Genomic DNA, 21,825 nt, shown 5'->3' with positions numbered 1-21,825 from the left:
TGTGCTGAGGCCAAAACTCTGCCTGGGTCCGGCTCCCTGCAAATGGCCAGGACGGGGGCACCCTGCACCAGCACCCCCGGGCACGGGGTCCCTCTGCCCAGTCCCAAGCTCTCAGCCCTGCCCACCCCAGTGCTCCTGTCCTGGTGCTCGGGGGGGGGGGGGCTGGGAGGGAGCATCCATGGGGTCCAGCATCCCCAGCTGCGGGGCATGGGCACACGATAAGACCCCAGCTCCGGGCTCTGCAGGAGCTGGCCCCTACCCGTTATTCCCCCGGAGATAATCCGGGAGCCCCTGGGTACCCCGGGTGCACCCCAGTGCAAGGGTGCAGCATCTCCCACCGGCTGCAAGGGAGGGGGCTTGTGATGCCCCCCCCGCATTGAGTGCACCCAGCACCAGTGCCCCCCTCCCGGTTACACCAGTGCCAAGCTGGTGCGATGCTGGGGCCAGTGGCCGTGCCGTGCCAGCCTGCCTGTCCCCAGCTGCCACCAGAGGGCAGGGACAGGACGCCCTGCGGAGCTGGCACAGCCTGGCAGCAGGGAGCTGGCACCCCCAGCCGCCCTCCCGCCAGCCCTTCCCGCCCCACTAATTGCCCACCCTAATTCCCCTGTAAGGTCCTTAGCGTAATCCCCCCCCAAACAAACCGGTCTTTCCGCTCTAATTCCCCAGAGGCCAGGCAGGACAGCACCCAGGGGTGCCCTGGGGGGCAGGGGCTCGGCCGGCTGGCCCTTGGGGATTTGGGGGTGCCCCAGGCAGGGCACAGAGACCCTCCTGCCCTCCAAGCTTCCCCCTTGCCCACCCCACCGAGCCGTACCCGGCACTGGGGTGGGATGGGGGTGCAGCGTTTGCCTCCGGTGCTCACGGGATGAGCCCCAACCCACCGGGATGTGGGGCCTCGCCGGCACCAGCACTGGCACGCACCCGCCTGCCCGCGATGCACCCGGGGTCCCTCAGCCGGATCAGTCCCCTGCACGGGCAGACCCCGGCCGGCGGTGCTGCCTTACACCAGGCAGGATCCGGCTCTGCCCGTACTCCCGGTGACAGGGTTAAAGCCCGACCCGGGTGGCGCGGGTGGGTACCTGGGAGGTGCTCGCTCCATTAATTCTGGCACGTGAGGAGAGCAGGACTGGGAAGAGATTAGATATTAACCCGGCCAGTGCCTCCCACCCGGCGGGCACCCGTCCCTGGGGGCTTCCAGGCCGGATCCCACCCCGGGGCCCTTCGCCGGGGCTGGAGGGGCCGCGGGGCAGGGGGGCTCGGCTGGCAAGGGCAGCGTTTGGCAGGAGCTCCGGCCCTGCTTGCGGCAGGCCGGGATTGCCACCGGCCCCCCCCTTCGCCAACCGGTGCTTATTTATTTGGAGAGGGAGGTGGAAACGTGCTGACCGCGTCCGCCGGCGGCGAGGGGCTCCGGTCTGGACAGAACCGGCTCGGGTGGAAAACAGCTCCCCAACCCCGGCCAGAGCGGCGGCGACGGCAGGAAGGCAGCAGGGAGGGCAAGCGGGACCCCCCCAGCCCCAGGTACGGCCCCCCCCCCGGGTCCAGGTACGGCTCTCGCCTTCCCGAGGTGAGCCACCGCGGCTGGCCGAGCAGGAGCTGCCACGGAGCCGGGGTTCAGTCGGCCATACCGCCGTGCCAGCCCTGCCGCCGTGCCAGCCACGCCAGCACCCGGCCCTGCGGCTCCGTAGGAAAGGTAAGCCTGGAAAAAATGCGCCCGGCGTGCCGATGTTTTCGGAGTGAGCCAGCGGGGAAGCCTGGCCCAGGTCCCGATGCCGTGCTGAGCTGCATCCCAGCCCCTCACTGCGGCTGCTGTGCCAGGGGCACCGTCTCTGCCCGGTCCCACCCTGTGGACCGCAGTCCCCAGCCCGCCCGGGGCACCAGGGAACCGGGACCGGGCTCTGCCCTCGCCGAAAGGGCTGTGCCAGGCACCAACCGCCCTGGCACGCCGCCGCAGGAGGGGACCGAGGGCAGCCGGTCCCTCGCAGCCCACGGTTGGTCCCTGCGAGGCAGCCGGCACATGGTGGCATCACACCCAACCTGCCCCCCGGCCGCCTCACTGGAGGGGTGTTTCTGTAGGACCTACAGAAACCCCAGGGGCGCGCAGCAAGGGCTGGAAAGCCAGGAGGGTCCCCACAGGAGGGGGGGAAGAAATCACCCGCCATGGGAGGGGGACGCGAGGGCGAAAGCCGTGGGGCAGCCTCGGCGGGACGGACGCCTGCCAGCGGCCCCACGGCGGGTGTGGGGGTCGCGGGGGGCTCGTGCTGAATCAGCAGCCGGGAAACCCGCCGGCCCCGCGCGGCGGAAGGAAGCGGCCGGCAGGAAGCCGCGTGCAGCGCCGGCCTCTCCGTAGCCCGGGCCCAGGTCATCGCCGGTGCGGGGGCGGCAGGGCGGCTGGCCTGAGCTCCCTGCGCTGGTTGTCCAAGGCTGAGCCTTTGCCAGAGAGTGGGGGCTACTGCCAGGCCCTGCGAGTCTGACTCCGTGGGGAAACTGAGGCACAAGAGGCCACTGCAGAGCCCTTCCGACTGCATCGCCCCGCTCCGGGCAGGCGTGCGAGAGCACACGCGTGTGCACGTGCCCCGGCGGGGAAGGATGATCCTCCCCCAAACTCCGTCCTGAAGCCAAACGCTCTTTAGGAAGAAGAAGGGCAGGAGGGTGGGTGGCCCCAGCGCCAGAGGGATGGCAGCAGCGGGTGCAGCACCCAGCCCAGACATGCCGTCTCCTCCCCGTCGGCTCCGGCGGGTGCCGGTCCTCGTGCCACGGGTGCTGCCGGCTCCGGCTCTGCCTCCCTTTCTCCTCGGATTGTTTTCATCCCGGCCCGGGCTGGGGGAGGACCTGCCGGAGGCGCGTTGAACTTTCGTCCGCATCCTTCAGCCTCTTGCTTCACCCTCCCAAAATAGCAGCGCCTGCCTGGAAACCTCCCCTGGGGCTGGCAGGGCCCTGGGTCCCCCAGGGCACCCCGAGCCTCTAGGGGCTCTTCCCCATCCCCAAACCCCAGGGATGGGGTGACTGCGGGGTCCCCGTGCCCAGCTCCAGGGTGCACGGCCACCCCCACCAGGACAGGGACCACCGAGCCCCGTCCATCCACTGCCCCCCAGGCCGGGGCTGTCCTGGGCCCCCGGCCCCTCACAGAAAGGGCTTTTCTGGGCCCCTGCCACCCTGCCAAGGGCTCCGGCTTTAGCCGTCAGCTGACATTCCTCCGGGAGGCCCCTCCAGGCCTGCGCCTCGGGGCTTCCCGGCGGGAGCCGGGGTATCCTTACCCTGCACGGCCGCCCGAGGAGCCCCGCTCCCGGCTCCCACCCCAGGAGCCCACCCGCCGGCCCAGCACTAAGAGGAGGTCGGTGCGAGACCCCGTGTTGGTGATGCTGCCCCGGCACAGCCCCCCCGCTCCGGCCCCCGCAGTCCCCCCCGAGCTCAGCAGGGCCGAGCTGCCCCGGCTCCTCCGACCTGAGACCCCACAGACTCATTCCACCGATGACCAGGTGGGCTCCCCCCCCCCGGTCCAACACCCCCACCCCCCCAAGCTGGTGCTCTGCCCCCCCCCCCCCCCCCCCCCGCGGCAGATATCCCCACCCGGTGCGGGACCCCGTCCCTGCTCGGTTCCCCCCTCCCCACCCGCGTCGGTCGGGGCAGGTCCCGGCCGGCCCCGAACGCGCTCCCCGGGCAGAGCCGCACCTCCGGGAGGGGCCGGGCCGGGCCGGGCCGGGCAGGCGCGAACGGGGCCGCGGAGAGCGGGGCTCACCCGCCGGCACGGCACGGCACGGCACGGCACGGCACGGCGGAGCGAGGGGAGCGGCCGGGCACCGGGGGGCTGGAGCCGGTGAGCGGGGCTTAGGAGCGGGGTGGGAGCTCTGCGGGGCTGGGGGAGAAACCGGGAACCGTAAGGGGAACGGGTCGGGAACCGGGGACTCGCAGCCGTCCGCCCCCGCGGGCTCGCCTTAGCCGGGGAGTTGGGGGCGGCTCTGGCCAAGTTTGGGGTCCGGTAACCCGGTCGGGTGCGCCGGGGAACCGGGTCGGTATGGGCCGGGAGGTGCGTGGGAACCGGGACGGGACGGGGGGGGGGGCAGCGGGCCGGAGCCGCCGGGGAGGGGTGGGGGGGACCGGCCGGGCCGGGCGCGGTGGAGCCGGTACGACCCGCGGGTGCGGGGGCTCGGTCCCAGCGCGGTGCCGGGGGTCCCCGTCCCCATCCCGGACCGGCAGCCCCGGCGGCGGGGAGGGGGCTGCCCGGGCTCCGGGGAGCGGGGAGGGGGGGGTCCCGGCCCCGGGCACTGCTCCCGCTCCTGCCCGGGGTCACCTTGCCGGAGGTCTCCTGTCGGGTTTTCCCCCACACCCCCCCCCAGCAGTGGGGGGCAGCAGCTTCCTCGCTGCCTCCTCTTCCCTGTGCCCACCCCGTGCTCCCCAGGGCCACAGGAGTGGGGACAGGGACCCCCGTGCCGTGCCATGATGTGCCATGCCTGTGCCGTGCCGTGCCAGGCTGCGGCTGCCTGCGTGCCAGCAGCCAGCAGTGCCGGACACGGAACCTGTGCTGGGTCGGTGCCCGGAGCCAGAGGAGGGAAGTGGGACAGGAGAAGTGGAAAGGGGAACTAGCTGGCACGCAGGGACAAGCTGAGGGGACAGCCCTGTCCCCAGGCATTACCTCTGCCATCCGACCCAGGCCTGTGTTCGGTGTTCCCAGGGAAGCCAGCGGGCACGGTGCTGCTGCTTGCTCCGGGTACCGGAGGAAGGGATCGGCACAGCCCCAGAGCTGGCCGCGCTTGGAGAAATCCCACGTCAGGAGGGAGCTTGTGGGGCACAGAGGGCCGAGCCCCCCTCAGCTGCCTCCAGCCTCCAGGCAAGGAGCCGATGGGGGACGCGTGTCTGCCCGGTCCCATCTGGGGTTGCTTCGGGCCGCGGTGGGGTGGGCTTGGCTGTGCCGGTGCGGACACCGGGACCCGATCAGTCGCCGTGGCCCAGCGGGAGGGATGCTCAGTGGGGACTGTGGGCAGAGATGCTCTGAGCCCTGGAAACGGCACAGGCAGCACTGGGAGCTGAGCCACGGCCCCGGTCCCTGCTTCCTAACACCCTCTCTGTCCCACAGGGTCCCTGGACGCCCCGCTCGGCGCCCGCACCACGGTGCAGGATGGGTGCTGTGGCGGTGCCGCCGGCGGCCGCCTGCATCCTGCTGGCCCTGCTCCCTGTGGCCGGCGGACAGACCACCCCTCCCTCCGGCTGCAGCAAGGACCTCTCCTCCCTCTACTACAACCTCTGCGACCTCTCGGCGGCCTGGGGCATCGTGGTGGAGGCCGTGGCCAGCCTCGGCGTGGTGACCAGCTTCGTGCTCACCATCGTCCTGGTGGCCAGCCTGCCCTTCGTGCAGGACCCCCAGAAGAAGAGCCTGGTGGCCACGCAGGTCTTCTTTCTTCTGGGCACCTTCGGGCTCTTCTGCCTGACGTTCGACTTCATCGTGGGGCCGGATTTCTCCACCTGCACCTCCCGCCGCTTCCTCTTCGGCGTTCTCTTCGGCATCTGCTTCTCCTGCCTGCTGGCACACGCCGTGGCCCTCAACTTCTTGGTGCGGAGGAACCGGGGCCCGCGGGGCTGGGTGACGCTGGCGGTGGCCCTGCTCCTCGCCTTGGTGGAGGTCATCATCAACGCCGAGTGGCTCATCATCACGGTGGCGCGGCAGGAGGGTGGCTCCCCGGACCCTTGCCGGCTGGAGGACGCTGACTTCGTCATGGCGCTCATCTACGTCATGTTCCTGCTGGTGGCCGCCTTCGGCACCGCCTGGCCAGCCCTCTGCGGCCGCTACGGCCGCTGGCGCAAGCACGGCGCCTTCATCCTGGCCACCACCGGCCTCTCCGTGGCCATTTGGGTGGCGTGGACGGCGATGTACCTCTATGGGAACCAGCAAGTGGGCGAGAAGCCCGGCTGGGATGACCCCACGCTGGCCATCGCGCTGGTCTCCAACGCCTGCGCCTTCCTCCTCCTCTACGTCATCCCCGAGGTGACGCACGTGACGCGGCGGGGACCCGAGCAAGCCTTCGAGGATGACGTCTACCCCACGCGTGGGGTGGGCTACGAGACCATCCTCAAGGAGCAGAAGTCGCAGAGCATGTTTGTGGAGAACAAAGCCTTCTCCATGGACGAGCCCTCCTTCGGTAGGCACCGAGCCTCACCGGGGACCCTCTTGCCCCACGGCGGGGCTGGCGGAGGGCACCGGCACCCGGGCTGGCAGCGATGGGCGGGCGGCGAGACGTCTGGCCGTGACCCGCCCGGGATTGACGCCTGCCCGTTGTTGTGGCTCCCAAAAACTCGCTGGGCAGGGTCTACCAGTTTGGGCTGAGCTCAGCAGTGGCAGGGGTGCTTCCTCCCCGGCATGGGGTGCCCGCGGCTCCTGGCCCTCCGCCCCGGGCAGCCACTCCGCCACGTTTCTTCCTAATAGGGGAAGCGTTGCCATCGCGGCGGCACCGGCAAGACCCTACAATAACACGGGGTGGTGTCAGCTGCCCCAACGGGGACCGGCGGGCGGGCACCAGCCCTGCCCCAGCAAAGGTGTCTGCAGCCCACGGGGCAGGGTGGGGCGCTCCCGAGCGGCACCCACACCACCCTGCCTCCCGAGAGACCCTACAATAACAAATCCCGGCCGGGCAGGGGCTGTGCCGGGAGCGCGGTGATGCAAACCCTGGGGACATCCCTCCTGTTCCCCGGGAAAGGCGCAGAGCAGCCAGCTGCCGAGTCAGCTCATTAAACCTGCTAATGAGGAGCAGCTCCCTGGTTGGGGTGGCTCTGTGATACCCCCCCCCCCGCCCTTCACCATTCCCATCTCTTTGCAGCCAAGAAGCCGGTGTCCCCGTACAGTGGCTACAATGGCCAGCTGCTGACCAGCGTCTACCAGCCCACCGAGATGGCTCTGATGCACAAGGGTCCGGTAAGTGCGATGCCGCGCGGCACCGCCGGCCAGCCGGGCTTTCTGGGGGCGGCCGCATCCTGCCTGAGGGACGAGCTTTCAACCGGAGCGGCTGGGACAGGGGCCAGGGTGGGGGGGGGCTCTGGGGGTGCCTCCCCTCACCCCCGTGTCCCAAGGACCGCTGTAACAGGGTGCTGGGGGGGGTTTACCCCTCACCTTCCTCCCCTGCGAGCCTGCAGGGCTGGGGGTGCTCCCGGTGCCGCTACAGCCCCCCGTGTCTGCCCCTCAGACCGAAGGTCCCTATGACGTGATCCTGCCCCGCGCCTCCACCGCCAGCCCGGCGGCCGGCAGCGCCAGCTCCACGCTGCGAGCCGAGGACGCCTTCGCGGCGCAGGCCCGGCACGCCGGCGCCCAGTGGGACGGCAGGAGCTGCCAGGTGGGTTAATGTGCAACACGGCGGGCGGGAGAGCGGGCACCGAGGTCCAGCCTATGGTTGGGGGCAAAGTCCGTCCCCGCTGCAGCGTCTCCCGTGGGAGGGCAGGGGCAGGGAAGGCTCTGCCCGGCACGCCAGAGCCCCGGGGTGAGTCAGGCTGCAGCTCCCCACCGGTGCCAGAGCCGGGTCTGCCGGCCCGTGCCGCAATCCTGCTGCCACCACCATGCCACCCCAGTGCCATCCCGCTCTGCCCGCAGGTGCAGTCCCCGTACGGCAGGAACCGGTGGTGAAGCCCCCGTGGCACGGGTCCTGCAGCGCCGGCACAGCCGCGGCCCCGCTGTCCCGCTCCTGAGGTCTCGCCAAGCCTCCTCCCGCCCCGCCGCGTACATCCCACCCCGTCCAGCGGCCGGAGCCGGTTCCTGCGTGGGGGACGCCCGGACACGGTCCTGGAGCCACGCTCCTGCCTGCCCGTCCCGCCTGGCCGCAGCACCCGCAAGCTGCCAGCTCTGCCCGGACCCCCGCATCCCTGCCGCTGTCCCTGCCGCAAGGACCGGCTCCCGCGGGGTCACCCCGAGTCGTCCCCTCGCTGCCTTCGTGAAGCACGGACACCCTGTCCCCCCTGGGCCAGGGACCATCTGCTGCCGGGGAGCCGGTGGGACTCCTGCCCGGGGCTGCCCCCCAGCGCTGAGCCCCCAGTTCCATGCTGATCCTCGCCAGCCCCGGGGACGTCGCAGGCCCTGAGCCGAGTGGGCACCATCCCGCTGCAGGGCACAAGGTGACACAAAGCTGTCCCCAGCTCTGGCTCCCGCTGTGCCTCAGTTTCCCCATTGCTGGGGAAGGGGGGGGGGGCGCTGCTCGGGGTCTGGGGGATCAGTGCCTTGCTGGGGCTGGGGAACCCGGCCCCCCGCAGCTCTGGCCGCCTTTTCGGTGCCTTCCCCCCTCGGGGCTCGGGGAACCCTCCCGGGGAGCAGGGAGGGAGCTGGGCCCCTCGCCCTCCTCGTGGCTTTCTCTGTTGTTCTTCCTCTTCCCCCTTTTTTTTCAGGTCAGCCCCAATAAAGATGTTTTTTCCTACGCGGTGCTGTAGCAGGCGGCCCACGATGGGGAGGGGGTACCCAGCCGCACCGCCGGCTGCTCCCGCATCCCTGACCTCACCGCAGCCAAGGGCTTCCGCCACGGTGCCGGTGGGCTCAGCCCCACATCCCCCTCCTGGGGGGGTGACACGGAGCAAGAGGGGGGCTCAGAGCAGGGCCCTCAGCATCCCGCAGCCCCTGTTCCATGTCCCCCCCACGGCAGCGTGTGCCGGGGCCAGGCACACAGATGGGGCCGCTGGGCCGGGAGCCGGCAGCCTCGGCGGGGCAGGCGACACGGGACCGGCAGCCCACGGGCAGATGGGCTGCCTGGCGGGAAGCGGCACGGCACGGAGGACATGCCAAGGTCGGGGGTGGTTTCTCCTGCTCGGATTGCCTTTCCCCTCCGCAGCGATTTCTCCTACCGGGCAGGAAGCCTGCGGCCGTGGCCAGCAATGCCATGAATTATTCAGGGGCTGAAATGGCTCCGTGGGGGCAGGCGGCTGACCCGGTCTCCTTGAGCCGGAGCCGGGCTGGCGGCGGTGGGGTTGCCCGTGGCTGCAAGCACGAGCGCCGTGCACAGCCACGGCGCCCGCACGAGGGATGCACGAGCAAGAGTTTGGCACGTGCGACGTCGCGGCCGTGCCCTCGCCAGCCGGCACGTGCCCACGCTCCTGGCTGCGGGGACACGGCAGGGCAGGCACAGCCCTGAAGGCCGGGGACGGGTGCGGGAACTGGCTGTTTGCAGCAGGATCTGGCCGTGCCCCCCCCCTCTGGGGCTGTGCTGCGTCACCCATGTTTACCTGGCACTAGCCGGCAGCAGGGAGATCTCCAAGCAGCACCAGGCACTCGACGTCCCCGAGGCTGCCGCCACCGCAATGCTCCCTCCTCCCGGCTGCTGGCACCGCATGGCACAGCGGGACCCCAGCGTGTGCCCCCCAACAAAGGTACAGCGCCTGCAAGCCCAGCCCTGAGCCAGGCTGGTGTGGGCAGCGTCCCCAGCCACGGTGCGGCAGAGCCCGGCATTCCCAGGGTGCAAGGAAGGAGGTGACAGCCCCGGGGACAGCAGAGTCACCTGAAAAATGAGGAGCAAAGACTCTGTCCCCATTCTGCTCTGGCAGAGGACACCAGAGCTGCCGGTGCCTCCGCTACCCATGTCCGGCCCCAGCCCCTCCGGAAGCCCGGGATCCCACCGGCTGCCGTCAGCGTCGGCCACAGAGCTGGGGCCGGCCCCGCTCCAACAGGCAGCGCTTTGTGCAGGCACCGCGGCACGGGGGCCGCCGAACAGCACTGCCTTTGTCCCGTGCAGGTGAAGCCACCGTGCTGGCCTCACGGCCAGACGTGGGCCACTCTGTGCCGGGAGCAGCCCCCTGGATCCCTCCCCAAGGACCGGGAGCTGGGGGGGCTGTCAGCCCCGGTGGGGTACGTGCCAGGTCTGGATTGCTCAGGGCCTCGCGGCTGTGCCGGATGGCACGGGATTGGTGTGGGTGCAGTGATGGGGCTGTGACATTATCCCTGGTAGCAGGGAGGGCACCACGGTCACCGTGACCTGGGATATCTGCCAGGGACAGGCAGGGATGTGGGCAGCACCGGGCTGGGTGGTGATGCCAAGGGCAGGGGTGAGCATGGCTGGGGACTAAGGGCTCACGCGGCATCCCTGAGCAGTGACAACAGAGGAGTGACACGGTGCAGGTGAGTCCTACGGACTGCGGGATGCTCCACGTCCCCGGGGCACGGCTCGCTCTCCTCCAACCGGGAGCCAGGGTGGGAGCCGGAGATGTCGTGGCCAGGCATTGGAGTCTCCCCCGAGACTGAGCAACAAGGGTCCTGCCTGCAACCAGAGCCCTGCCAGGGCCAGCCAGCAGCCAGTGACAGTGACAACAGGCTCGCTGCGGGCCAGGACTGCCATCTGCTGGCACACCACCTGGCACAGCCACGCACACACCAGCAAAGCCGTGTCCCTTCCCGGCTGCCACACAGGAAGGAATCCAGACAGGTCGTGGCGGCACAGACGCGCTCACGCCATTAGCACTCAACGGCAGTTTTACTACAAACAGGTTTGTGGCACTGCGGCGGTCTCAGCTCCGGCGCCGAGCCCGTGGGGTGCCCTGAGCTGAGGTGCGGGGCTGTGGGGAGCCCCAGGGCTCAGCAACAGAAGAGCAGCAATGAGGACAACCATCCCCCCTCAAGTCCTGGGGTCCCATGCTGCCTGCACGCTGCCTGCACACCCTCGCTGGGACCAGGGAGGCCCAGCTCCTCCAGGCTGGGCTCAGCGGGGGACCCTGCGTCAGGCCTGGGCGCTCCCCTGTGCCGCCTCCCGCTGCTGCTGTTTGCGCCTCTGGATGTCCCTGTAAGCCTGGATGACACGCGCTCTCTCCTCCTCCACGATGCGCCGGCGAGCCATCGACACCGGCGCTGCCAGGGACGCCTGGCTCTGGCCCAGGCGAGACGTCAGGAGGAGCCGCTTCCGTCCAGCCTGCGGGCAGAGAAGGGACAGCTCAGGGAGGATGAAGGATGAAAAAGCCAGGACAGGGCTCCAAGGAACTGTCAGCAGGAGGCTGAGGCCACCGCTGCCCTTCCAGGCCTGATTTCCAGCCCAAGGGAGTGAGATGACCGGGATCCAGCCCAGACCTGCGGGTACCCAAGGGCACGGCCGAGGGGCAGGAGGCATTGCCCCCCACAGCTCACCTGCTCTGCAGGGCCCCGGCCCCTGGGCCGCGAGGTGATGGTGGGCGGCTGCGCAACCACTTCACCGAACGCCACCGTGTCTAAGAGAGAGAAGCAGGCACCGGCGTCAGGCAGGAGCTCCCCCGGGATGCGCCACTCCAGCTCGCCCCCACCTCTCCACGCGCTGCCGGGGCAGGGGGTGACTCCAGCCACCCCGCTGCGCCAGACCCACCTTGGAACAGGCTCTTCTCCAGCATGGCTTCTTTCTTCTCCTCCTTCTTCTTCCGAGCTTTTTCTAGTTTCTTATTCTGAAACCTGAAGAGCTGCGTTATGACTGGACAGGGAGCAAGTAAGCGAGTTCCTACCCCTCGGGATTCTCCCCAAAACCTGGGGCCCCACACCTCTCCCCACAGCTCCAGCCCAGCAGCAGGGTGAAACAGGTCTGTGGCTCCAGTCCCAGGCCCCACGGAGATGAGGTCCACAGCCCTCCACCCGCACCCCCAGTCGCTGCTGGATGCCAGACCTATGCTGCAGCACCGGCGAAAACACCCGCCAGGTACCCAGAACCAGGCTGGGGCACAGGCCTGGGCTGACCCAGTCCAGCCCCGGCAGCCATGGTGGCCTTGCTCTCACTCTTTCTTTCTCTTGGACTTCTCCGGTGCCGTCGCCTCCTTCTCAGGCTCCCGCTGCAGCTGGTTCTGGGTGAGGAAGAGGACGCGCTGCACCTCCTGCTCCATGCGGCAGACGTAGGAGCGCTCCGACTCCCCCTTCCCCCTCCTGAATTTGGGCACGGGGATGTCCCCCTGGGCCTCGGGGCCCTTTGACTTGGGCTGCTGCTTCTTCTCTAGGAGAGACGGGTGACATTACTGCAGCAGTGACAATCTGGGGGTTCCCCTTCCCCTGGCAGGGCAGGGATGGGACATCACCGGGGGGAGCAGCATGTCCCACTGCAGGATCCGGCTGCCTCCAGCTACGCCACTGCGGGCTCCTCGGCCGGGCCCCGGGCAGCCCTGCTCGGGCCAGCTCCGCATCCCACCTGCCGCCCGCCTCTTCCCGGGATCGGGGCGCTTCATGGCCTCACGGCTCCTGATGAGCTCCCGCAGGCGGAAGGGGATCTCCTGCTCGTCGGGGTGCTTGGGCTTCATGTTGTCCACCTTCTTCTCCTTCCTGGGAAAGAATAAACATGCTGTGAGGCCTGCACTGAAACACCGGGACACGGGAGCAGCGGGACACAGCGACCTGGGCACCGAGACCCGGGCACGAAGGGACGTGGGGACCCGGGCATGGCTGGATACCGGAGCACCCGGACCTGGTGAGGCACCAGCGGACGCGAGCACGGTGGGACACACACCGGGACCCAGCTCCCAGAAGCGGGGACCCCCGCCAGGACCCAATCGGCCCTGGGGAACCCCTTGATCCCGCGTGGGACCAGGCCCCGAACCGGGAGCCAGCCAGGCCCGATCCCGACCGGATTCCCCGGGCGCTGACCTGCCGCGACGCGACGCGGCCGGTCCCCGTCCTGGTGCCGGTCCCTGTCCCGATCTCTGTGCCGGTCCCGGTCCCGGTCCCGGTCCCTGTCTCCGGCCTGGGCCCGGGCCCGGTCCCCGGCCCATGGCTCCGCCGCTCCCCACGCTGCCACCCCGCCGCCACTTCCGGCTTCCCTCGTCCCCGCCCCGCCCCGCCCTCGTCCCCGCCCCTCCCCGCCCCCTGCTTTCTATTGGCTCCTCTTGGCCGCCACACCCTCATTAGGTGACCGTCCCGGGCTGCCATTGGTCGGGAGAGCTGTCGTTCGGGTGCGGCCGTGTCCAGGGCGCTGCAGCCGGATGTTGCTGCGGGGGGCGCGCGGTTTGGCGGGGGCGCGCCGGGGGGTGAGCGGGTTGGGGGGGGGGGGGGGCGGCTTGTATTGGGGGGGCCAGGAGGACCCCACGGGAGCAGGGGGTCAAGAGGGGGGTATGGGGTGCTGGGGGGGGGGGGAGACCTGGGGGGGGGCAAGGAATTGCTGGGGATGAGATGGGGGGGGAGTAAGGGGTGCTGGGGATGGAGTGGGGGCTGAGGGGGGGCAAGGGGGTGCTGGGGATGAGATGGGGGTGCTGGGGGGGATAGGGGGATGCTGGGGACGGGGGGCTGAGGGGGGGACAAGGGGGTGCTGGGGATGAGATGGGGGTGCTGGGGGAGATAGGGGGGTGCTGGGGATGGAGTAGGGGGCTGGGGGGGCAAGGGGGTGCTGGGGATGAGATGGGGGTGCTGGGGGGGATAGGGGGGTGCTGGGGATGGGGGGGGGATAGGGGGTGCCGGAATGGGGTGGCAGGGGTGTGCTGCTGGGGCTCTGTGAGGGTGAGGGGATGGGGGGGTACACTGGGAGCAGGGGGCTGTGGGGTGGAAGGGGGTCCTCTGGCTGAGGGGGGGGCACAGTTTCCCCCCAGGGCTGGCATCAGTGTGGGGTCGTGGTTCTCAGGAGCCCCCGGCCGGCTCTGGCAGCTGCAGGGGGATGCTCAGGGAAGGGGCCCCGCACCCCCACCCCAGCAACATCTCCGGCCTTCGGGAACTTTCGGACACCCCGGCAAAGGCCGGTGGCACCTCAGACACCCCAGGAAGCGACGGCAGGACAGACACCCCCCAGGGTGAAGTGGGGGTCCCTCCTGCTGCCCCCCCGATCCCACCACCACCCACGCACTGCTGCGGAACCGGCTGCCCCAGCTGCGTCTGGGTTGGGTACGTGGAGGAGCTGCTGGAGCGGTACCGGGACGGCGGTGCGCGGGCCTTGGCCGCCATCGAGGAGCACGTGGAGGACGAGAACATTAAAATGATCCTCAAGATGGAGATCAGGCTGCGTACGGAGAAGAAATGATCTTCCCCCGGCCCCTAAAAACCAGCGGGTGATACCGCCCAGGAGACTGCTTCAGGCTGGATGGTGGGATCTGGACTCAGCTTATTTAAACTATTTATTTGTGTGTGTTGAGCTCTGGGGGGGCGGTTGGGCTGGGGATGGTCCGAGCCCCCCCTCCAGTGACCTGCGCAGCTTTGAGCACGGGATCCTGCGTGAGTTTCAATACAGGCAGTGCCCGGGTCGTGTCTCGCCGCTCGTCTATGGGGGAACCTGCCCTTGGGGACAGACAGCAGCTCACGTCTGTCCTCGGCCCCGGATTTCCCGGCAGCCGGATGCTGTGCTCCCCCGGGATGGAAAATCCCTGCCAAGGGCAGGCTGGTGCGTGTCCCCAGCCCTCCCCACGCCGCTGCTCTTGCCTCCTCCTTGCGTTCCCCACCTTGGATTTGAAGCGTCCTGTGCGGCTTGGCCGTGACCTAGTGATTGGGGAGAGCTGGGGCACTGCGCCAGACCCCCCCTCCGCACCGGCACCGTAAGCCTCTTAGGGGCTTCTCCACGTGGGGGGCTTGCAGGGGAGGCACCCGGCGCTGCCGGCCCCTTCTCCAGGCAGGAGGTGCAGGCAGCGTGCGGCCCCGAGCACATGGGCACCGGCAGCCTCTTGGCAAGGGCACCGTCCCCGGCTCCGGCACTGAGGTCACAACCTGCCAGGCTGTTTTTCATGGTGCCTTTTCTTCCTCAATTGCCTTTTCCTCCATCTTGAAACCCCATAAATTTGGTCCAGTGCATCCTCCCCTCCATCCTGCCTGGCTGGGCTGGGGGACTTGCAGGCTGCTGGCCATCGGGACCCCCGCAGACCCCCCCAGTCCTCCCGGCACAAGCTCCCCAAGGAGCCACGAAGCCCTTGAGCAGCGCTTGCTAACGAAGCTGGAAGCAGCAATTTACACCAGGGCTCTGCTCTTTGCCAGAGAAATAGCTGGTTCTGCCAGCTTCATATAAAACACACACGGATCCCTGTAATCCTATTTGTTGGAGTCCAACTAATTGCAATTAGTGGCAGGGGCTGATGTTCAATTAAAGTGTACTGAGATTATTCCTTTTTGTAATTGCTTTAGTGCTGAGATTAAGGGAAGCTTTGGAGTGATACTGTCCCATGGAGAGCGGGGCTGCTGGGCAGGACAGGCAGGGGCTGCCCAGACCCGTTTCTGCCAGATTTTGGCCTGCAATGCCCGTGCCCAGGCAGGGCTCGGGCTGTCCCCTGGGTGAAGGCATCCCGCGGTGGCACCGGCAGGGACAATGCTCGGAGGGCAGCTCTTGTGCCAAGACCTTCACCCACGCCAGGGTGGAATCTGGCAGCGCCTGCAGGCAGGACCCCCGGCAGCAGTACCCGGCAGCCCTCGCTGTCAGGACCGGACTGTGCTTGGCACAAAACACAGGGCACAGGCTGAAAACCCAGCGCGTCCCGGTAGTTTCAACCGCACAGGCTCTGCTGCCGGTATTTCCCGGCACAGCCTGCCTGTGGCTGCCTGCATTACTGCCTTGCCCTGTTGGGGTCAAGCCACAAAGGGTGTTTGGTTCCCGGCTCGCAGATCCTTGTGGAGAGCCGGTCCACGGTCCTGGGCAGGCTGGGGGTCCCATCCCTGCCCCTGGGATCGAGGGGCACCGGGGTGATCTCTTGGGGAGCGGGGCTCCCCCGGGAGAGATGCCTCAGCGGTTTGGGGAGAGGAGGCAGGATCCCCCCCACGGGTGATTTGCTGCCCGTCCTGACACTGTCAGTCCCACTGGCACTAATCCAGATACCCTGTCCCCATCCACCCCCCCATCCCACCAGGACAAAGCCGTGGGGAAGGACATCAGATTACCCCTTTGAAAAGAAGGGACATAAATAATCCTATTACCCCAGAGCAGGATAAATCTGCCTTCTCCTAAAAGCCACTCAGAGCATCTATAGGACGTGCGCCGGTGGGAGCGGGACGGAGGGTCTCCTGCGGAGCAGCGCTGGCCTCGGGGACCACGGCGGCTGCGTAAGTCCGGGGCTCTGCTCCGTGCGCGGGATGGGACCCGGTCCCAGTGGCACCGGGGCTCTCGGGGCAGGGTGTTGCTTTGCTCCAGGCAGGATCCTGCTCTTGCCTCCCGCTCCTGCTACCTGCAGCCGGGAGCGGCGTCTCCGGCATCTCCCAGAGCCAGATCCCTTCTTGCCCAGGGCCCGTGCTCAGCCGCTGGGCTCCGCAGCGGGGCTGGACCCCCTCGCACCGATGCCAGAGCCGTCTCTTGTGCCGCAACACTCCCATGCCCGGCCCGTGGCATGGCTGCCGTGCCCGGAGGAGGCACGACCGCAGCGGGACAGAGCCCACGTGCTGCCCTGCGATGTCCGCCTCGGCGGCCGCCCTCCAATCCCCCCACCACCATGGCCACCCGCATCCCAACACAGGTCCTGAGGGGTCCGCAGCCCAGGGTGCCCACCATCCCCGAAACCCATCCCGCTACAAACAAGCCCTGAGGGACGCCTCTCTCCCACGCCTGCGGCTGCACGGATGCCGACCCACTGCGGCACGCACAGCTCGGCACAGACCACGGGCGAACCACGGTGGGGGCTCCCAGCAGTGCCGGCGAGGGGCTCCCCGGGTGTCACATCCACGCTGGGGTGGGGGGCAAAGGCTGGAGGAATAGCCCCAAAGGGAGGCAGCCCTGCTGCCCCCGGGGATGCCCTTCCCTGCCTTTGGGGTAAGGGGATTAGTGGGGTCTGAGCTGGGCTAAGTCAAGGTTGCTGGGAGAGGACTTTCCTCCCGGGGCAGCCTGGAAAAAGCCGATCAGTGACGGCCGAGGGGCCCCGTGGCAGGACAGGGTGGGAGCAGGGGCACAGGGTGCCTGTGGGTGGTAGGAGAAGCTGGTGACCCCCCCCTGTGTCTCTCCTCCGTCAGGTGTGAGGGGCCATCCCGTGCCAGCACCGGACCCACAGGCACAACCGCGACCCAGGGCAGGCTGCCGGCCCCGGCACAGCCATGAGCCTGGAGCCCCCCAAGCCAGAGATCAAATCAGTCACGAGGGTGACTGGGGGACCCGCCACCCCACGGAAGGGACCACCCAAATTCAAGCAGAGGCAGACGAGGCAGTTCAAAAGCAAGCCCCCCAAAAAGGGGGTGCAGGGGTGAGTGGGGCAGAGCCCCAGGACCCATGACAGAGCCCTGGGGAGGGGGCCAGGACATGGCCATACGTGCCAGGCTGGGGTGGGTGGGGGCTGGCCGGGGGTCAGGACAGACGCTCTCTCTCCTTGCAGGTTCGGTGACGACATCCCAGGCATGGAAGGGCTGGGAACAGGTACGGGGGTCCTGTCCCCGCTTTGCCGCGGGTGGGGAATGGGGCTCGCTGCGTGCACAGCCACCGGCAGCTGGGCTGGGGGGGGGTCACGCTGATGCAGCCTCTCTCCTCTCCCCAGACATCACCGTCATCTGTCCCTGGGAAGCCTTCAGCCACCTGGAGCTGCACGAGCTGGCCCAGTACGGCATCATCTAGGCAGGCTGTGGCCACCGCCACCCACCCGCCCTATAGGGCTGCATAGGTAGAAGCTGCCCCGTCTGCATGGTGGGGCTCAGCCTGGAGAAATGCTCATTAAAACCCAGAACGAGCATGGGAGCCTGGTGTCGTGGTCTGAGGTTGGCAGGGATGCGGGTGGAAAGCGTCTCCCCAAGCCACAGGGTGGAATGGACAGGACGGGGATGGGGTTCAGGTTTCTGACAAGGTTTATTTGGGGCTGGATCAGTCCCCCGCATGTCCCCAACCCCACGGTGTCCCCCACCCCGGGTGGCAGCCAGCACGCTCTCAATCCCGCACCCTGACGGGCACGATGTCTCTGAGCACCTTCAGCGCCATGAACACGCCGGCAGCCTCAACCAGCACCAGCACGGCCGCGCCGGCCGCGATGCCGCCCGCCTGACCGCGGAGCCAGGCGCTGAGCTGTGCCACGCAGCCCCCCAGGTGCACGACGGTGCCGGCCGCCGCGTCCCCAAGGCGCAGGGCTCCGAAGGCGCACTGGGTGTTGGCGACGGTGCCATTCTGCCAGGGGTCCAGGCAGCAGGAGGCAGGGACGCTGCACGCCTGCACTCCCGGGGCACTGCAGTTGAAGTACCTGCGGGGATGGACAAGGAAAGCTGCCGGGTCCGCTCACCTTCCCGGTGCGGGGACAGGCCCCCCCCCGGCACCCCGACTCACGGGTTGGTCTCCCAGTCGCGATAGGAGCCGAGGCCGCAGCACCGCAGGTTCCGCTGCACCTCGTCCACCAGGAACCGCAGGTCAGGCTCCTCCTGGTAGTGCAAGAGGCAGAGGAGCAGGGCATCCCGCAGGGCATCCCGCAGCCGGTGCTGCGCTGCCAACAGCAGCAGCCCCCCCAGCACCTCCAGCCCCGCGAAGGCGAGCACGGCCCCCACAAAGAAGCGCAGCAGGCAGGGGTTGGAGCGGAGGGCACCCAGGCAGCCGGCCAGGGAGACGGCACTGGCCCCCAGCCCCACCAGTACGAAAAGCAGCATGGGGTCAGAGCCCAGGGGGGCCAGGCGCTCCCCCCCCAGCAAGCCCTTGGCCAGCAGCCCCCATACCCCCGCAGCCAGGGCCAGCAAGCCCAGCAGGAGGAAGAGGAGGTTCCAGAGGAAGGCCAGGTACCGCACGCACTGGCTGAAGGTCCCCGGCTTGGGGGGGACGGAGCACCACACCCCGGGGTCCTGCTCGGCCGTGGGAAGGTCCGTGTCCCCGGCCAGCGAGCCATCATCATCGTCGGAGGAGGAGTAGGGCAGCTCCACCAGCCTGGACGCCTGCACGGACAGATGAGCCGCTCGCAGCCGATGGGGCGGCCCCAGCAGACCCCCAGAAATGCCCCCCCCTCAGGCCACGTACCCCGCTGTCCCGCAGCTGTCACGGCCTCCTGGAGCCACCATGCCCCCCTCTTTGCAAGACCCCCCCTCTGCAGGGTGCCCCGCATCCACCCCCCACGTTGTAACCCTGCCCGTCACGGAGACCCGGGGGTCCGAGCAGACGGGGAGCACGTGGGTGCTCTCCCAGAGACCCTGCCCCTAACAGGGACCCCCAGCTTCATCCCTACGGAGACCCCCAGGGATACGGGTGCTGCGGGCTCCGTCACGGAGCCAGCACCCAGCGGTCGGGGGACACGGGGTGCATGGGACAGGATTGCAGGGTGAGGGTCCCGAGGGAGGGGACCGGGGGTCCTGCAGGACCCCCGGCATTACCTGGGGCAGCAGCAGCCGGGTGGTCTCCCCGCTGATGGCTGCCCCACGGTGCTGGGAGAGCCGTACTCTGCTCAGCGCCATCCTGCTCACAGCCTGGCCCTCTAGCCTAGGCAGTCACACTCCCATCATGTGAGTCGGTTGTGGCCGGTGCTTAAATAGGGCTGCAGCTCCCCGCCACCACAGCTGGGCCCGATCCTGCCCACCCCCGCTGCAGCACCCCATGCCCACCGCCCCGTTAGCGGGGTCGGTAACGAGGGCAACAGCAAGATGTGTGGGGTATTGGGGTGAGCGAGGGGGGAAAAGTACCAGCAGAGCCCACGTCCCTCTGTCTGGCCGATGGGAGCTCCCCCCACCCCAGTCCCATACAGGGGGCGAGGGGGGCACTGGGGGTCCCCACGCCCGGGCCGGACCCCGCAGCGGGGACACCCTGGGGGGGGGGGGGGTGGCAGAACGAAAGAGTGCGGGTGGCGGTGGCCGGGGGGACGACTGTGGCGGTGGCACCGAGGCAGCCTGGGGGACGGCTGTGGCGGTGGCACCGAGGCAAACGCGGGGGACGGCTGTGGCGGGCGGACCGCCCCGCCCGGCCTAGGAACCCTCGCGCGGCGGAACGCGGGTGCCGGGGTGCGGGGCTCCGGGGGGGGGTGGGAGGGGGGGGGGGGAAAGCGTTAGCGCAGGCGGCGGGCCGGGCCCGGGAGGCGGAGGGCCGGAGCGGGCCGGGCCGGGGAAAGCGACGCGGAGTGGAGCGGGCTGGACCGTAGTTGGGCCGCGCCGGTAGCTGGACGGCGCGACAAGCTCCGGTTCCTGAAGGGGCAGCGCCATGGCGGAGACGATCGTGAGTGGGGGCCGGGCGGCGGCGGCGGCCGGGGGGGGGGAGGGGCGATGAGGCAGCAGATTCCTGTGGGGCGGCGGGGCCGGGCCGCGCTCACCCCGCCCGGCGGGACCGCACCGGGCCGTCCCGGGGCCGCGCCGGCGTCTAGGAACGGGGCATCCCACCGGGAGCCCGCTGGGAAGCGTAGCACCCCCGGGGCCGGGCCCGGCCGGGAACGGGAGCTGGCGGTGTCCGGGCCGGGCAGCCCCCCCCGCCGCCCCCGCCCCTGGAGCGGTGCCTTGGACGGATTCCCCGTGCTTTTGCCCCAGGGAAATGCCCCCCCCCCCCCCCCCTTCCCCCTCGTAGCGTGTGAGGTTTGGGACCGGGACCCCCGGGTCCCGCTCAGCCCCGGGTGGGGAGATCTCGGGGGAAGGTGCCCGATCCTGGCCGGGGTGCCGGCATCGCTGGAGAAGGGGCTCGTCGGTACCGTCAAGGCCTCCCGCTCCCGTCAGGCCGGGCTTGTTCCCGTGCTGAAAGTCGGGAGAGCGTAAAGGGGCTCCTGCCAGGTAATGCCGGGACGCCGGCAGCCTCCCGTGTCCTCCCGTGTCCTCCTGTGTCCTCCCGTGTCCCTCCTTTCAGCACGCACGCTGCCATCCTCAGCCTGGCTCTGCATTAGGTGTCAGCAGGGGAAAGTGCTCTTTAGAGCAACTTCAGTCTCTTCTCTGGTCCCCGGCAGCATGAGGACACTGATGTTTACATTTGCCACTTCTTTGCCAGTACACGAAGAATCGTCCCTGGGTTTTTCCCCAGAAAACTGCCAGGTTTTCCCATGTCTGACTTCAGGTTGCAGCAAAACTGCTGTTCAGTGTTTCACCGGAATAGCCTGAGCCTTGTGGCTCTTCTCCTCGTCTTTTCGTTAGTGATGGAAGCTGCACGTCAGTGACATGGGTTGAAACACAACAACAGCGCAGGTGCCCATTAGCACCAGTTAGGCCAGCATTTGTGTGTAGGCACCGAATAAATTGCTTCTGTGGAAGCTCTGATTCACCCTTCTTCTGAAAGTTTAATTCCTCATCTGAGGTCGGAGCTTTGACAAAAAAAGCAGTGTTAGCATTTTTCTTGGTGCCAGCTTCTTGCCGTGCCTCATGCATTAGGGTAATTCATCCTGCAGCGTGCAAACGTCAGTCCGGTGCTGCCCTACCGAGAGCAAATGACTTCCTTGTGCATTTGCACACCCTTTTGAAGAGCAGCATTAAAAGCAGGAGGGAGGAGTGGTGGGAATGGTCTGCGTCGTGTGGGTGAAACTTTGATGTGGCTTCAGCAGGCTGTGAGCACAGGGTGGGCTCTGTCCCCCCGTCACTAACTCGAACTGTCCTCTTAACCCTGCAGATAATCCGCGTGCAGTCGCCGGAAGGGGTGAAGCGCATCACGGCCACGAAGCGAGAAACAGTGGCGACATTCCTCAAGAAGGTACCCTGAGCCTCTCTGCGCCTTCCCTGCTCGCCTGTGGAACAAGGCAGGGCTCCTGCGGCTCAGCCCGTGCAGTGGCTCTCTCTCGTGGGAGATACGCGCTTCACCTTGCTGGGCAAATGTGCTGAGAGCAGCGAGGATCGGCGTGCCTTGTGGAAAATGGCATTTTTATTGGTGTAGCCAAAACCAGTTTTCTCATTGCTGTTCCAGAGGGAGCATAACAAAATTAAAGAAGAAAACTTACTCAGCTTTTCAGTTGGAGTTTCCTGGGGTGGGAGCTTTCCTGGGGGAGGACATGTTTTTAGTGTTCTCCCAAAAAAATGGCAGCTGGGGAAGCGGAGGCTGACAACAACACAGGAAAGCTGTTTGACAGTCAAAGCCTGCTGCAAGGGACTGGCCTCTTCAGGCATGATCCGGTTGAAATTCAGCTGCTTGATTTGCACTTTGA

The 21,825-nt window shown here is 68.4% G+C and overlaps 6 protein-coding genes across 8 annotated transcripts in view; 4 read left to right on the top strand and 2 right to left on the bottom strand.

Moving 5' to 3' along the window:
- The first annotated feature begins 1,145 nt into the window (after window positions 1-1,145).
- Window positions 1,146-8,373, top strand: GPRC5C (G protein-coupled receptor class C group 5 member C). Of its 3 annotated transcripts, none has more exons than XM_052808948.1 (5): window positions 1,146-1,515; window positions 5,069-6,128; window positions 6,804-6,898; window positions 7,167-7,313; window positions 7,568-8,373. In XM_052808948.1, the coding sequence occupies exons 2-5, from the start codon at window positions 5,111-5,113 to the stop codon at window positions 7,598-7,600; spliced, it is 1,293 nt and encodes a 430-aa protein (XP_052664908.1). In that variant the 5' UTR covers window positions 1,146-1,515; window positions 5,069-5,110; the 3' UTR covers window positions 7,601-8,373. The 3 variants fall into 3 exon arrangements, with proteins under 3 accessions (XP_052664908.1, XP_052664906.1, XP_052664909.1); XM_052808946.1 differs by having other exon boundaries at window positions 1,146-1,687; XM_052808949.1 differs by lacking the exon at window positions 1,146-1,515 and adding an exon at window positions 3,631-3,811.
- A 2,029-nt stretch (window positions 8,374-10,402) lies between these two features.
- On the bottom strand, window positions 10,403-12,695 carry CCDC137 (coiled-coil domain containing 137). Its single transcript, XM_052808986.1, has 6 exons — window positions 12,533-12,695; window positions 12,081-12,211; window positions 11,678-11,888; window positions 11,277-11,359; window positions 11,066-11,145; window positions 10,403-10,853 (listed from the first exon to the last, which is right to left on the bottom strand). The coding sequence occupies exons 1-6, from the start codon at window positions 12,655-12,657 to the stop codon at window positions 10,665-10,667; spliced, it is 819 nt and encodes a 272-aa protein (XP_052664946.1). The 5' UTR covers window positions 12,658-12,695; the 3' UTR covers window positions 10,403-10,664.
- A 145-nt stretch (window positions 12,696-12,840) lies between these two features.
- Window positions 12,841-14,958, top strand: OXLD1 (oxidoreductase like domain containing 1). The gene is made up of 2 exons (XM_052809008.1): window positions 12,841-12,912; window positions 13,500-14,958. Exons 1-2 carry the CDS (start codon window positions 12,868-12,870, stop codon window positions 13,890-13,892), a joined length of 438 nt encoding a protein of 145 aa, XP_052664968.1. The 5' UTR covers window positions 12,841-12,867; the 3' UTR covers window positions 13,893-14,958.
- An 809-nt stretch (window positions 14,959-15,767) lies between these two features.
- Window positions 15,768-17,498, top strand: PDE6G (phosphodiesterase 6G). Its single transcript, XM_052808044.1, has 4 exons — window positions 15,768-15,889; window positions 16,787-17,013; window positions 17,143-17,183; window positions 17,302-17,498. Exons 2-4 carry the CDS (start codon window positions 16,868-16,870, stop codon window positions 17,376-17,378), a joined length of 264 nt encoding a protein of 87 aa, XP_052664004.1. The 5' UTR covers window positions 15,768-15,889; window positions 16,787-16,867; the 3' UTR covers window positions 17,379-17,498.
- A 170-nt stretch (window positions 17,499-17,668) lies between these two features.
- Window positions 17,669-19,312, bottom strand: TSPAN10 (tetraspanin 10). The gene is made up of 3 exons (XM_052808468.1): window positions 19,100-19,312; window positions 18,075-18,667; window positions 17,669-17,991 (listed from the first exon to the last, which is right to left on the bottom strand). The coding sequence occupies exons 1-3, from the start codon at window positions 19,178-19,180 to the stop codon at window positions 17,685-17,687; spliced, it is 981 nt and encodes a 326-aa protein (XP_052664428.1). The 5' UTR covers window positions 19,181-19,312; the 3' UTR covers window positions 17,669-17,684.
- Window positions 19,313-19,766: 454 nt separating this feature from the next.
- NPLOC4 (NPL4 homolog, ubiquitin recognition factor) overlaps window positions 19,767-21,825 on the top strand; it is a 31,023-nt gene continuing 28,964 nt past the window's right edge. Inside the window, exons 1-2 of the mRNA XM_052807465.1 lie at window positions 19,767-19,931; window positions 21,297-21,377. Of these exons, the coding sequence (XP_052663425.1) occupies window positions 19,917-19,931; window positions 21,297-21,377 (96 nt within the window). The 5' untranslated portion in view covers window positions 19,767-19,916. The remainder of the gene's footprint in view (window positions 19,932-21,296; window positions 21,378-21,825) is intronic.

Source organism: Harpia harpyja, chromosome 14 (assembly GCF_026419915.1).
Source record: "Harpia harpyja isolate bHarHar1 chromosome 14, bHarHar1 primary haplotype, whole genome shotgun sequence".
NCBI classification, from domain to species: Eukaryota; Metazoa; Chordata; class Aves; order Accipitriformes; family Accipitridae; genus Harpia; species Harpia harpyja.
Note: the sequence above shows the minus strand (reverse complement) of the source record. Positions and strands in the feature narration are given on the sequence as shown.